Source organism: Mustela erminea, chromosome 7, assembly GCF_009829155.1.
Source record: "Mustela erminea isolate mMusErm1 chromosome 7, mMusErm1.Pri, whole genome shotgun sequence".
NCBI lineage: Eukaryota > Metazoa > Chordata > Mammalia > Carnivora > Mustelidae > Mustela > Mustela erminea.
In genome coordinates this window covers 102,148,130-102,163,778 of record NC_045620.1, presented here as the reverse complement: position 1 = coordinate 102,163,778, position 15,649 = coordinate 102,148,130, and the positions used below count along the sequence as shown (strand labels likewise).

The 15,649-nt window shown below is 40.4% G+C and overlaps 1 protein-coding gene across 5 annotated transcripts in view; it reads right to left on the bottom strand.

Moving 5' to 3' along the window:
• Nucleotides 1-3,395, bottom strand: part of KDM3A (lysine demethylase 3A) — a 55,374-nt gene extending 51,979 nt beyond the window's left edge. Inside the window, exons 1-2 of one of the 5 annotated variants that reach the window (XM_032352692.1) lie at nucleotides 3,161-3,395; nucleotides 2,335-2,550 (exon numbers count right to left, since the gene is read on the bottom strand). In XM_032352692.1, coding sequence (XP_032208583.1) covers nucleotides 2,335-2,520 — 186 coding nt within the window. In that variant the 5' untranslated portion in view covers nucleotides 2,521-2,550; nucleotides 3,161-3,395. The other 4 variants (XM_032352693.1, XM_032352688.1, XM_032352689.1 and 1 more) reach the window with 4 other exon arrangements.
• Nucleotides 3,396-15,649: the final 12,254 nt, after the last annotated feature.

Sequence of the window (15,649 nt, the reverse complement as noted above, 5' to 3'; positions counted from 1 at the left end):
CAAGTCATGGTTAGATAAAAGAAATCAAGTAATTTGTACCTTACATGAAGACTGAATTACAAAGTCTGCAAGTAAGCCAAAAATAAAATATAGTTAAAATTGTTCTTCAAATGAAAATCCCTTGAGGCATCAGGGTGGCTCAGTGGGTTAAGCCTCTGCCTTCAGCTCAGGTCATGATCTCAGGGTCCTGGGATCAAGCCTGCATGGGCTCTCTGCTTGGCGGGGAGCTTGCTTCCCCCTCTCTCTCTGCCTGCCTCTCTGCCTACTTGTGATCTCTGTCAAATAAATAAATAAAATAGTTAAAGAAAAAGAAAATCCCTGTTTATCTTCAGGTGAGGCACCTTAGTGCAAAGGAGAAGATAGAGCCAAACCTGGATTCAAATCCTCCCTCCATCACTGAGTAGCTAATTACACAAATCTAAACAAGACTCCTTTCCCAAACCTATCTTCTCATTCTAAAAACAAAGATACACCACCACCTCAAAGACTGGGGGTGGCAAAAAAGTGGAGATTAAAAAGAATACCTGAAAAGGACCTCCTGGACTGCCTTCCTAATCCAACGGGTCTATAATTAGGTCCTGCTAGAGAAGAAAACACTTCTACTCTGTCATCATCTGCCAAAGAACTAAAGACTTAAATCTCCTTTCCATTCATATCAGATAAAAACAAACACACGAGAAACTTTTACTTGGCAGGTGAAATAAACCACAATAACTACAACTGAAATCTGGTACACAAAGCCCACTTTATGGAAAAAGATTATTAGCCTGAAACAAATAGGTTGGCCATCTTTTTACTATACCACTTTCCTTATATAACAGCAAAACCCGGTTTGCTGGGAGGAATGAAGAGGAGAAAATCCAAACTTCACAGTGTATAACAGGAGTCCTTTTGTGGCACAGGGAGCATAAAGGTAAAGACGGTGGGCTCAAGTATCAAAACTTCTCAGAACATGGGCTATGCCAATTTCTAGGTATATGACTTTGGTAAAATACTTAATCTCCCCCAATCCTAACAGTTCTGTCTGTAAAATGCAGCAGTATTAGGACCTACTCCCGAAGACATGAAGTAAGGACTGATATGATCATGGCTATGAAGTGTTCAGCAGGATGCCTGGCATGTGGCTAAGTGCTCAACAGTCACTCCTGCTTTGCAACATGAAAACAAGGCACACTGCAAGCTTTAAAAACATATGACCAGGTATCCTTTTTCAACAACCCTTTGCAGACTAAACTGGTTTGGGCATATACTCTCACCTTAAAGTGTCTAAATGAACAGTGTGTCAGAAATCAACATGTATGCAACTGCCAATGCTAATTGTCCCAACTGGAACACCGTTTTCAAGAAAAAGCAGTAACAATCCAGTGACGATGACAAAACATATCCACTATCCAGGCTGGAAATCTCTTCTAACAAGCTTCCTTCAAGTTATTACCACTTTGGAGTCTTTGTTAGGGACCTTTCTCCAGTTATTTTTTTGCACAAAGGAGTCTCTGTTGGTAGAACAGCTCCTTTACTGGTTGTTCCCAAACAATCCTTTGCCACCAATACTTCTATTAGGAAGTTCAATTAGAATTCATCTCTCTTTGAAAAGATCTAACTGAAAAACGTCCTCATTGTCATTCTGATTAAAAATCACTGTCCACACTTGTTCCCGTTTCTCTCCCTCCGCTCCCCCCAGGTGGAATATTTCAAAGCCATTCCTCTAACACACCATATAAGGGGTTGGCCCCACCCCTACCCTCCATATATGGTCAAAGCCCACACCTACCTACAGACTCATCACAGGCAACCAGGAACCCATTTCCACACTGACCCACCATATACGGACAAGTACCCACCCTAATATGCCACACAGAACTAAGCTCCTCCCTCTTCACTCACTTCATTTCCATCAAGTCTGAAAGTTTAACAAGTTGGGTGAAGAAATTAGGAAGAGCAAACAAACAAAAAAAAACCCCACCTGGAAGCGCTGGCCCTCAATTCTTAATGATACCTAACATCACCTACTTGACCAATAATATTAACAATACTCCCCCTTTGCAGAAATAATCATACAGTCCTTGTAGGGCACAGCGCGGGCAGTAACGAAGCGTGTCTGAGCAACCCCAAGGCCGTCATTAAACACAGGCAATTGTAGGCCAAACACAAACACACCTCGGTTCTACACAACCGTTTCAAAGACTTCCAAGGTCTAGTTTTCTGCACCTTCAGATCAGATGCCAACTTTCTGGTGGCCCTTTTCAGAAGAGGGGAGGAGGCCCCCCACTGACTGTCTCGTTACCAAGGTAACTACAAAACGTCCGACAGCTGAAGCCCGGGAGCGGATTTTACCTTCAGATCCTTCTTGGTAACGTCGGTGTGAGAGACCGCTCGAATGGTCCCCGAAAGCCAGGGCCACTCGGCGACGCGCTCCACGTCCCAGCTGTCGTGGCTGCCGTCGCTGCCGTCGGCTGCGGACAGACTGAGGAATCGCTTCCCCACCAATACTGGCCAACTTTCTCCGAGCGTGAGCACCATGGTTTCCACGCCTGCAGGAAGGGCTCCTCCCTGCAAAAATACAAATACAAAATTCAACGGGGGCTGTCGGTGGGAGGGGGTCGGGAAGAGAGGACGCGGGGGAAGCGGGGGCGGAGGGATGGGTCCCAACCCAGCTCGGAGCACCAGATCCCAGGCGGCCGCGACGGCGGCCGGTGCGAGGGAAGACCCAACACCCGATCTCTGCACCGGCGCCCTCCCCCGCCCCCCGGATCCCTCCCCCACAGCAAACACGGGCCCAAGCGCCGCGTGACCCCCGTTCTCCCAAGTTTCGCTTTTTCAAAACCTTAAAACCTGAACGCAGAAGGAGTGAGGGGAGAATTATTCTACAGCTTAAATGGATTTTAAAGTGCTCGCCCCCCACCCTGGGAAAGAAAAGGCCAGAAGCAAGGGCCCGTCCGGGGCGGCCGCGTCCCCGCCCCGGGCGGCCCCGCGGGAGGGGCGAGCCCGCGGTTCCGCACTTGCCCCGCCGCCCCGCCCCGACACAGCGCTTTCCCGGCGGCCGACCCCCGGGCGTCCCTCGCCCCGGCCTGCGCCACGGTGCGGGGGCGACACGGCCGCGGGCTCGGCGCCTTCATCTTTCTTCCTCCTTTCCCCTCAGCCGAGGCCGCGGCGCTCTTACCCCGCCTCCTGCCTCCCTGAGTCACCGGCGGCGGCCGCCGTTTCCAGCCGCCCAGCTCTAGCTCTGACTTGGTTCAAGAGCTCTCACAAGACACGCACAGCCTCTCGGGTCCGCCCCCTCGGAGCCGCTTCCGCCCCTCATTGGCCTAGTCCAAGAAGCTGGGCGAGGCTCGTGGGTAAATAGCCTATCGCCATTGGCCGGCCTGGCGCAGGCGGGGCGAGAGAAAAAAACAATTCCTTGGCTGCCTCCTCCCTCTCCCCTCCCCCTTCCGACTCCCGGACGACCCCCATTAGGTTAAAGTACACATAGCGTAAGCGAGAGATCCCTCCGCCACAGCCATTCTTTCCATTTGTTGCCTACGGTATGCAAAAAAGTCCCGCGAAATCAATTATCAACTTTATCGCCCAGAAAAAAATTGCAGGGGTGCAAAGATAAGACTGAGTGACAAGCCCCAGGACTGTATGTGCCTATTGGACTGCTCTTCAATTGCGTAGGCTGTCGACGGAAGATGGGCTTTCCACTTGGCGGAAGAATCTCACAGGAAAGGGGTGAGGGCGGCGCAGAGTCAGCGGGGGAGGGAAGGGAAGGGAACGTGCGGTTTCAAGCGTACTCAGCTAGAGGGAGGAGCCACTGGGCTCTGGAGGCTCTTGCGCAGGCGCTTCGCAGAGCAGAGGCTGGAGTTTGGGCTGCTGGGCGAAATGGCCGCGGGAGGCGCAGGCGCACGTGGTGTTATTCGTGGAACCTCTAAAGTCCGCCATTTTGAAGGAAAAATGAAGAAAGGCATGGAGTCATTGGGAAATGACGTTCTTTGAATCTAGAGCAAAAGAGGACGTTCAGTACAATGCTGAATGGGATTTTTTTTATGTAAAGGGAAGTTCAGAAGATGTTCTGAGTCTTCTATAGAAATTGAAAAACTAGATGAAGGCCATAATGATGCAAGAAATAGGAAGAGGTGACTTTGAAGGACAAAGGAGATGAAAGATGATTGTGTCTTTTGGACCTGAATTTTTTTGGTTGAATAAAGAAGAAATGGAATGAAGGAATTGAGGACCTCTTTCTTAAAGGCTAGAGCTTGACATGGCATCACATTTAATCCTCAAGATTAAATAAAAATTAAGTGAAGAATGCAAAGTCCCAATTTTACAAGTGTGAAAACTGAGAATCAAAAAAATTTCAGAAAGGGATTATAGATAACGGTGTTGAGTTTTAACATATATATTCTGAATGTGTGACACTAAGTAAAATTTAAAATCTAAATATAAACACTGAAAAATTAAATTGTATTTATAATTTATAATTTGCATACCATTTTAAAGGGGAGTGGGGAATGGAACAAAGAAAACCTATCCAGTCCAACAAAAGTCGGGAATGAAAACAAGAAAAGAAAAAGAAATTTGATGGAAGTATAATAAATAGAAAAAAATAAGACGAGAAAAATAAGTCCAAACATCAGTATTTACAATAAATATAAATGGGTTAATTTTACTCGTAAATTAAGAAGACACACTTAATTTTTTAAAAATCCGGGTATAACTTGACCAAAGGGAAACTCCAACAATGACACAGAAAGCTTGAAAATATTAGGTTAAAAGATTTACTAATTAAATGGTGATAAAAGGAAAGCAATAAAGCAATGTTAATATAATTGAAAAGAAAAGCATCAAAAGAGAAAAGGGACTTTATATTAATAAAGGATAAAGTCCACAAAGTTAATATACACTCTTAAACTATTGTCACTCTGAGAACACAGCTAAGACTAAATATTAGGAGTATGGGAAATTTTTGACAATTTGTAATAGAAGCAGAAGATGCAAATATATCTACCCCATAAATGGGCATCTCCAATTTTAAAAATAAGTGGGGGTATGAAGGACTTTGATTACATAATTGTTAATTTGAAAAACGGGATAAGTTCTGCCAAGGTTCAAAGAACATGTAATTCCTATGTTGTATTTGTGGTTCCAGAACATAGGAAAGATGAAAAAATATCTGAAACACTTTTTATTCAAGATTTTATTTCTTTATTTGACAGAGTGAGAGCACAAGCAGGAGAGCAGCAGGCAGAGCAAAAAGGAGAAGTAGGCTCCCTCCTGAGGAGGGCACTCATTGCAGGGCCAGATCCCAAGACCCTGGGATCGTGACCTGTGCCAAAAGCAATCAGCTGAGCCACCCAGGGCGTCCCTGAAGCATTTTTTAAAACTTGCAAAACCCTATTATCAAATCTGACTCAGAAGAATACAAAATAGGAAAAGTTTATACCAATGAGGGTCATGAATATAAATGGAAATTTATAAATAAAATATCAGCAAATTGGGGTGCTTGGGTGGCTCAGTCAGTTAAGCAGCTGCCTTCAGCTTGAGTCATGATCTCAGGGTCCTGGGATTGAACCCAGAGTTAGGATCCCCACTCAGGGGGGAGTCTTCTCCCTCTCCTTCTACCTCTTCTCCAGTTTGTGTGTGCACTTGCTCTCTCAAATAAATAAATAAAATCTTTCTTTTAAAAGCACATCAAACTAAAGTCAGTATTTTAAAAAAATAGTCACGATGGTTATTTAGGATTATATGAATACACAAGGATATTTCAAGATTAGAAAATTACTGCAATTCACCAAAACAGGTTAAAAGAGAAAAATCATATGTTCATTTTAGTGGAAGCTAAAAAGACCATACATTCATATTGAACACTGAACTGCCTAGAATGTTTGGAATGTTAAGAGACACACATATTTAATACTAATTATTTTTTTTAAATAATGTTAAATTTCCCAGAAACCTATGAATATAAGATAGCTACCCTTGAAAAACATCCAGGTATGTGAACTAGGAGACATCAATAAGTTTGTTCATTTCAACATTGTTTCTGGTTGTGAAAGTTCAAAATAATCTAAATGTACTTCATTTGGGAAATGAATTAGTAAAATGAATAAATGGAGTATGACACATCTAATAGAAAGCTGTAGAGAATTTGGAAATAAGTGAAATATATTTCTATTTTTTTAATGAAATATATTTCGATGTACCAAGAAGGATAGATTAGCAAAACACATTTTGGATGAAAAAGAAAGTTGCATTTGGTAATATTTGAAAATGTACACAACACTATATATGTTCTATGAAACATACTTAAACTCATGATAATAGTTACTGGTATTGGTCAAAAGTGATTTAGCATTATTTGTAATTCTCTCGTTTTTATAAAGCAAATGTATTCAAATGTTACTTTCAAAACTTAATTTTTCTAAAAGTTTTATTTATTTGTCTTAGAGAGAGAGAATGATCAGGAGGAGAGGCAGAGGATGAGAGAGAATCCACGAGCAGACTCCCCTGCAATTGTAGAGCCCAACATGGGGCCGGATCCCAGGACTCTGAGATCATGACCTAAGCCAAAACCAAGAGTTGGCCACCCAAATGACTGAGCCTGCCAGGTGTCCTTGAAAGATAATTTCCAAATCCTCTGAACAGTATCTACTACATTAACACCGAGAGCATTTGTGCCAAATTGTTTGGGCTAAGAGTCCAAGAGGTGGTGCAATAAAAGATCAAACAAATATCAAAAGAATTCCTATTTCTTAAGCATCAATTAGAACATACAGTAGAAAAAAAAAAAAAAACCATCTATGACCCTGAAAACTGAAACTACCTAAGAAAAAAAACATGAGATAAAATCAATAAAATGTATGTGAAGAAAACTGTAAGACTTTCCTGACAGGCATAAAAGAAGATTTGAAAAGTTTTGTCTCCTTATATGACTTTGTAAAAATATCATTTCTTCTTACAGTTAACTACAATATCGATGAATGAAAGATTCAAAACAGAAATATAAAACTGTTGAGAACACAGAAAGAGATCCATGTATATATAAAAATTATTTTATGATCAACAGATATTTCAAATGAGTGTAAATAAACTATTCAATATATGCTTCAGTGTCTATTGGTTACATGGATCAAAGAGCTAAATAAAAATAATTAAAGTTTATTTCCCTTTCCTTCCCCCTCCTCTTTCCCTTCCTTTTCCTGAACATCTCAGTCCTAAAGGCAGTAAGAATGCAGACCAAAGCACATTTTCATAAGAACAGGCTGCCTGGCATGGAATGATTAAACTAGAAGGATTAAGGGCATGAGCTCAAGTGAGGTGAGAAGGGTAGAAACACAGAAGATGACAGAAGATGACCAACAGGGGTGCCTGGGAGGCTCAGTGGGTTAAAGCAACTGCCTTCAGCTCAGGTCATGATCACAGGGTCCTGGGATCAAGCCCTGCATCGGGCTCTCTGCTTGGCAGGGAGCCTGCCCGACCCCCACCCCACCCCACCCCCACCCCCGTGCCATGTTCTCTCTCTGCCTGCCTCTCTGCCTACTTGTGATCTCTGTCTGTCAAATAAATAAATAAAATCTTAAAAAAAAAAAGAAGAAGAAGAAGAAGATGACCAACAAAGAACATCTAGAGCCCAAATGAGGTGAGGAGGACACCCATGAATGGGAGTCACCTAGTGTGGTATGTGAGAGTCCAACAAGGATGAAGAGACTCCCCACATTGTGGGAAAGCCTGGTACAGGGTATTAGAACCTAAGGAAAGTGAGGAGAGCATTCATACAGGGACCTGCAAAGGACAATGAAAAGACCAAGAGAGATGTTTTAAGCAGGAGGAGAACTAGGGGAGCAGTGCATTCTGGAAAGGAGGCAGGAGAGAATTCCAATTTGGAGAACTACTCAGAGAGATCAAAGGATGTGCTAAGTTCAAGGCAGATAAAGCAACAGGTTATTGACATTTCCAACAAATATATTTTAGCCTAGAGGTATTATCAGAAATCACTTCTACTGGTTAATAACCTCCAGCATATACATTCCAGCCAAAATCCTGTCACTAATCAGTTGAGTTGACTTTTACCCCAAAGGACGTCAGAAGTTTCTTTAAGAAAGTTAGCAACTAATAATTGGGAATTTGTTAGGACCTTAATTCCTCAATTGCAAAACAATTAGAATACAATATTTTCTGTCTAAATCTCCTTTCCCAGTACACCTGGATGGTGCAGTCAGTCAAGCATTAGATTCTAGGAGCACCTGGGAGGCCAAGTCTGCTAAGCAACTGACTCTTGGTTTCAGCTCAGGTCATGAACTCAGGGTCATGAGATTGAGACCCCCTGCTCAGCATGCTCAGCTTGGATTCTGCTTGGTATTCTCTGTACCTCTCCCTCTGAACCTTCCCCTGCTCATATGCTCTCTCTCTTTCTAAAATAAATAAATAAAGCTTTTTTAAAAATCAGACTCTGAATTTCAGCTCAGGTCATGATTTCAAGGCCATGAGATCAAGCCCTGCATCAGCTTTTCCTTGGGTATGGAGCCTATTAAGATCTCTCTCCCTCTCTCTCTGCCCCACCACCACACTGTTCTTGGGTGTGCACACATTCTCTCTAAAAATAATAATAATAATAATAATAATAATAATAAAATAAAAATAATAAAAAAAATAAAAAACTTCTTCCCTTTCCATAAATAACACAAGAATGGTGTATTTGTGTGAAAATGTAAATATCTTATGCTATTTGTTAATTCAATGCACCTGTGACAATTAATAAAGCAAGCAGAGCATCAGTATTAAGTAAGCTCCTTGCTTCTTTTTTATAAGGACTTTTTCTGTTCACTTACATTTAGAGAAATGCACAGGTCATAAGTGAATAGTTTCATTAGTTCTACCAAGACCAACATCCATATAACCCACACCCAAATAAAATTAGAACACAGCCATACCCGTTTGTTTATGTTTTATCTATGAACAATTTCATGCTACAATGGTAAAGTTGAATAGTTGCGCTAGAGACAATATGATCCTCAAAGTCTAAAATATCTACTCTCCATCTCGTTACAGAAAAGGTTTGCCAAACACTGATAAGAGCATTCCATCACGGGGCACCTGGGTGGCTCAGTAGGTTAAAGCCTCTGCCTTCGGCTCAAGTTATGATCCCAGGGTCCTGGAATTGAGCCCACATCAGGCTCTCTGCTCCGCGGGGAGCCTGCGTCCCCTGCCCCCGCCTGCCTCTCGGCCTACTTGTGATCTCCATTCTGTCAAATAAATAAATAAATTCTCTTTTAAAAAAAAACAACAACAACATTCCATCACCCCTGAATATTCTAAGTGTTCTTCTCAAGTCAATACTCCTGCCCAGAGTAATCTTTTTTCCAACTTCTATCCCTATAATTTGGCTTTGCCTGTTCTTGAATTTTATTTAAATGACATAATACAGTATGTACTCTTGTGCCTAGTTTCCTTTATTCAGCATATTTCTGAGCTCCATCCACGTGACTACATCTATAAAATGTTGATTCCCTTTCCTTGCTAGTTAGTATTCCATTGTCTGAATATGCCATAGTTTCTATATCCATGGTCTATTGATCAATACCCAAAGTTTTCAGTTCTTGCTTATTATGAGCAATATAATTATGAATATGTTTGACTTTAAGTCCACTAAATTTTATTTTTGTCTCCTTTACCTCTTCTGCCTTTATATTTTTTTTTTATTTCCAGCATAACAGTATTCATTATTTTTGCACCACACCCCGTGCTCCATGCAATCCGTGCCCTCTATAATACCCACCACCTGGTACCCCAACCTCCCACCCCCCGTCCCTTCAAAACCCTCAGATTGTTTTTCAGAGTCCATAGTCTCTCATGGTTCACCTCCCCTTCCAATTTCCCCCAACTCCCTTTTCCACTCTAAGTCCCCATGTCCTCCATGCTATTTGTTATGCTCCACAAATAAGTGAAACCATATGATAATTGACTCTCTCTGCTTGACTTATTTCACTCAACATAATCTCTTCCAGTCCCGTCCATGTTGCTACAAAAGTTGGGTATTCATCCTTTCTGATGGAGGCATAATACTCTATCCCCAGGGATACAGGTCTGTGAATCGCCAGGTTTACACACTTCACAGCACTCACCAAAGCACATACCCTCCCCAATGTCCATAATCCCACCCCCTTCTCCCAAACCCCCTCCCCCCAGCAACCCTCAGTTTGTTTTGTGAGATTAAAAGTCACTTATGGTTTGTCTCCCTCCCAATCCCATCTTGTTTCATTTATTCTTCTCCTACCCACTTAAGCCCCCATGTTGCATCACCACTTCCTCATATCAGGGAGATCATATGATAGTTGTCTTTCTCTGCTTGACTTATTTCGCTAAGCATGATACGCTCTAGTTCCATCCATGTTGTCGCAAATGGCAAGATTTCATTTCTTTTGATGGCTGCATAGTATTCCATTGTGTATATATACCACATCTTCTTGATCCATTCATCTGTTGATGGACATCTAGGTTCTTTCCATAGTTTGGCTATTGTGGACATTGCTGCTATAAACATTCGGGTGCATGTGCCCCTTTGGATCACTACATTTGTATCCTTAGGGTAAATACCCAATAGTGCAATTGCTGGGTCATAGGGCAGTTCTATTTTCAACATTTTGAGGAACCTCCATGCTGTTTTCCAGAGTGGCTGCACCAGCTTGCATTCCCACCAACAGTGTAGGAGGGTTCCCCTTTCTCCGCATCCTCGCCAGCATCTGTCATTTCCTGACTTGGCAAGGGAAGCAAGGGCAAAAATGAACTATTGGGATTTCATCAAGATCAAAAGCTTTTGCACAGCAAAGGAAACAGTTAACAAAATCAAAAGACAACTGACAGAATGGGAGAAGATATTTGCAAATGACATATCAGATAAAGGACTAGTGTCCAGAATCTATAAAGAACTTAGCAAACTCAACACCCAAAGAACAAATAATCCAATCAAGAAATGGGCAGAGGACATGAACAGACATTTCTGCAAAGAAGACATCCAGATGGCCAACAGACACATGAAAAAGTGCTCCATATCACTCGGCATCAGGGAAATACAAATCAAAACCACAATGAGATATCACCTCACACCGGTCAGAATGGCTGCCTTTATATTTTCTAATATTTTAACTCTGCTATTCCAGATTCCTTCCTTCAAAGCCAGCTTTCTAATATAATTTACCTTCAGCCTAATGAAGTTTTAAAATAGATTAACAATTTTTTTAGTGATTTAGGTAGCCCAAGGACCAAAGGAATAATGTAATGATGTTCACTGTGCAATTCTGCTCCTTATAATACTAAGCCAAGATTGATATATACTCCATTTAGTTTAGTTTCATTACATGTTTCCATGAGTGTGATTTGATCAACAAGAAGAAAATATGTACACAATGCTAAACTGTTTTTCTGTTTTGTTTTTAAAAGCAGCTCAATGATCCGTGGAGTATGTACACTATAGAGAACATAAGGGGAAAAATACAAAATGGTACTTAACACTGATGTCAGGATTCACCTCATGGTTACAACTAATAATATTAATTTTTGCATTGTTCATTTTGCTTTAGAGCATATATCAAAGCCATCAATTTAACTAGAGGCATAGAAGCAATACAAACACAATTTTATGAGAAATACTTTTCATAAATAACAATGCATTAAAAAATATTGGAAACTGAGTAACAGTGCTGCTTTATTTTTTGACTTAATGGAATGAGAGAAGAACAACATTCAACCAGGATTGATTATACTGATAGTAAAGCTCTTAAATATGTCTTCCTTTCCCTTTGTGCTTACTACAAGCTAAGGAATGTTCTGTGAGGATTCATTAAAGAAAAAATGTCAGTCACAGCTTTAAGACCTTACTTTGGAAGGAGCTAATAAAAAGCAAATTGGAAGGTGAGGCTTCATTTTTGTTTTCAAATAAGTGATCTTAATTTTTCTTCTAATAGAAGAAGTTTAGTTTATTATAAATATACCCAAACCATTAATTTCTGCAGCATTCAGATAGAACCCAGCACTTCTTTTATACTAATGAACTTCTTTTAGATATTGCAGTACAGATCTGTAGATGTTATTTCAGCTTTTGTCTGTTTAAAAACTCTTAATTTCACCCTCATTTTTGAAGGATATTTTTGCTAGCTACAGAATTCAGGATTGACAGGATTTTTTTTTCACTTAAAATTCATTTAAAGATGCCAATATATTACCTCTTGGTCTCTTTGAATTACTTAAGAGAAGGTCAAGACCAGGACTAAGGTGAGAGATGTGAGGCATTTGCTGAGGTACACGATGGGACAGGATCTATGAGTGCAGTGCTGAGCTATTTTGGAACCTGAGGCAGAAGGAAAAATCGGTAATACCATCTCTGTCATTATTTAAAAATTTTAGATTTTGTTTATTATGGATTTTTTCACATAACTTTGAGTTTCATAAATACTGCACTAAAATGTTATTTATTAAATTGCTGAGTTTTTGGGGCACCCCTTTTTTGTGCCAAGGATAAGTTCCTCATTTGCGTCATTGGTCTCACCTTAGTTCTGAACCTCTGATATGAGAACGTTTAACAGGACTTACATTCTGAGTGTCTGGAAGTTTTGTCTTCCTTTTCTTATCTCCTCACATGTGTCAGCAAATCCCAAATGACTGTATTTCAGGGGTCCTGTTGAAAGCTTTTCTAACTCCTCCAAGCAGCAGATACTGCCTGATAATCAGTGTAAGGCTGGGAATGCTTGTGAGGTTTCTTCAGGGTAGATCTCTCAGCTTATCTCTCCCCAGTGGGCAAATTCTAGACTGCATACTCAATGTAAGGCCCAGAGTGATTCTCCATTCTCTTACTTCACCTTCAGACATCAACATGCCTAACACATCTGGGCCTCAGAGAGTGTCTCTCTAGTGACCTGTCTTAACCTTTCTTCTGAGGAGTCAGCAAAAAAGTCTATGGAGAAGAGTTGGCAGTTTAGTTCAGACTCCCCTGTGTGTTCACATTCCAGGAATTCTAAACTGTCACTGTCATTCTAGACCACATCCTGCCTTTAAAATTCATTTAAAATTCAGCTTTGTTCTTCTTGCCTACATCCACAGATGCTCCCTTCTGTTGTTTCTTCTATTCTACCATGAGTGAAATCAGCCATGGGTGCCTTTCTCCTAAGAAGGCTTGCCACTTCATAGATTTTCACATACGAGTTTTCTTTGAGAGCTTCTAATGGACTTAACCATGATTCTGTGGATTACGCAGCTCACTCTCATCATTACAGTGGGAAAAACATTCTCTTGAAGATTTCTACATCTAAAGTAGAAAGCAAAAGGCAACTTTGTTTGCTTTTATTACTCTTTCAATAACAACTGGACTGACTCTGATCCACTGTTTGAATCTTTTAGCCCTTGGATAACCATGATATCTGATACACCTGCCTTTGACTTAGTCTTGACCCCAATCTTTATGCATTCACGGCATTTAAATTAGGCATGCCTACCTTCTCATTCAAAGATCCTGCCTGGGATTTTTCTATCCATTCTTATTTTTCTTTGAATCTATACATAGTAGTACTAATTACTAGTAGTTGCTTAATAAATATTGATCTGACCCTTGACAGTTTGAATCTGTTGCTCCCAAATTCCTTGCTCATTCCTCTTCCATGTATATTCTGAACCAACATCCTTCTTTACACAGCTCTCTCCAGATTTTCTGAATCCTTCCTTTTTTCTCTGTCATGCTCAGGATCCATTTACAGCTTAGTGGACATGACCAGGCATGGCTGAGAGGAACCAGAGATACCAGGCAGATCCATGATGTCAGCAGATATGCCAGGCAGATTTCTTAGGTGAACACAGCATAACCACAGAAAAGTCTGCACACATACACACAAGAGGAAAAGTTAGAGAGGCTTAGCATTCAAAGACAGGACATAAAGACCTGGAAAGAAAAAAGGAAGTCTGGACTATATGTCTAAATGAACTGTGTAGAATTCACCAGTGAAGTCAGCTAGTCTTTGGGTTTTCTTTGCTGGTTTTTGATTACTGATTCAATTGATCTCTTTACTTATTATAGGTCTGTTCAGGTTTTATACTTCTTCAGTCAATTTTAGTGGCTTCTATGTTTCCAGGAACTTGTCCATTTCATGTAGGTTATCTAATTTGTTGGTGTGTGATTGTTCATAGCATTTTCTTATAAATCTTTCTATTCCTTTTTTAAAGATTTTATTTATTTATTTGATGGAGAGAGAGAGATCACAAGTAGGCAGAGAGGCAGGCAGAGGAGGCAGGATCCCTGCTGAGCAGAGAGCCCAATGTTGGGCTCGATCCCAGGACTCTGAGATCATGACCTGAGCTGAAGGCAGAGGCTTAACCCACTGAGCCACCCAGGCACCCCATCTCTTATTTCTGTAAGGTTGGTACTAATATCTCCACTTTCACTTCTAGTTTTATTAATTGTGTCTTTTCCCCCCATTGGCTAGTGTAGCTAAAGGTTTGTCAAATTTGTTGCTATTTTTCAAAGAACCAACTTTTGGGGTCATTAACTCTCCCTATTATTTTTCTAACATATATTTTAATAATCTCAAATCTTTATTATTTTCTTCCTTCTGCTAGCTTTGGATCTAGTTTGTACTCTTTTTCCTAATTTCTTAAGGTGTACAATTATTGAGATCTTTTAGTTCCCTCATGCAGTTTTTGCTGCAGGTCATAAGTTTCGGTATGTTGTGTTTTTGTTTTCATTTGTCTCAAAACATTTCCTGATTTCCTTTGTGATTTCTTCTTTGACCCAGTGATTATTTAAGAGTATTACTAATTCATACTTCATGAATTATTTTGTTTTTCTTTTGTTAATGATCTATAATTTTTTTCAGTTGTGGTCAAAGAACATGCTTTGTATGGTTTCAATGATTTTAAATTTATTGAGACATTTTGTGACTGCTGCTGATCTGGGAAGTGGGGGATGGTAGGTAGGTAAGTAAAAGTGCCAAACAATGCTATATTACAAAAATCTAGTGGCTTACTTCTGCATTTAGCATTCCTCTGTTTGTTATCTGGTTTTTAACATGTTCTAGAGTTCTGTAAAGTTCATTCACACAATTTTTACAAACATAATCATTGTTTTATTTATTTTTTTAAGATTGTATTTATTTATTTGACAGTGTGTTTGAGAGAGAGATCGAAAGTAAAGCAGAGAGGCAGACAGGGTGGGAATGGGGGAAGCAGGCTCCCTGCTGAGCAGAGAGCCCAATGCAGGGCTTGATCCCAGGACCCTAGAATCATGACCCAAGCTGAAGGCAGAGGCTCAACCCACTGAGCCACCCACCACCCCCATAATCATTGTTTTAAAAGAGAAACAGAGTTTTAAACCTCCTTACTTTGCTATTGTCAGTCCTTTATGATATTCTGATTTTCATGCATCTTACTTTTACACATGTCATAAGCCCCCAAATACATTTTATTATTTTGTTTAAAGTCAATTATCTATTAAAGAAATTAAGATAATAAGAAAAATCCTTAATGTTTACCCACATAGTTACCATTTCTAGGGCTTTTCATTCCTTTATGTCTATTCAGGTTTCCATTTGGCATATATCTTTTTTTTTCCTGCCTGTAGAGCTTCCTTTAACATTTCTTATAGTGTGGCTATTCTGGTGAGTTTAAGTAGTTTGATTATCATGTGCCTTGAGAT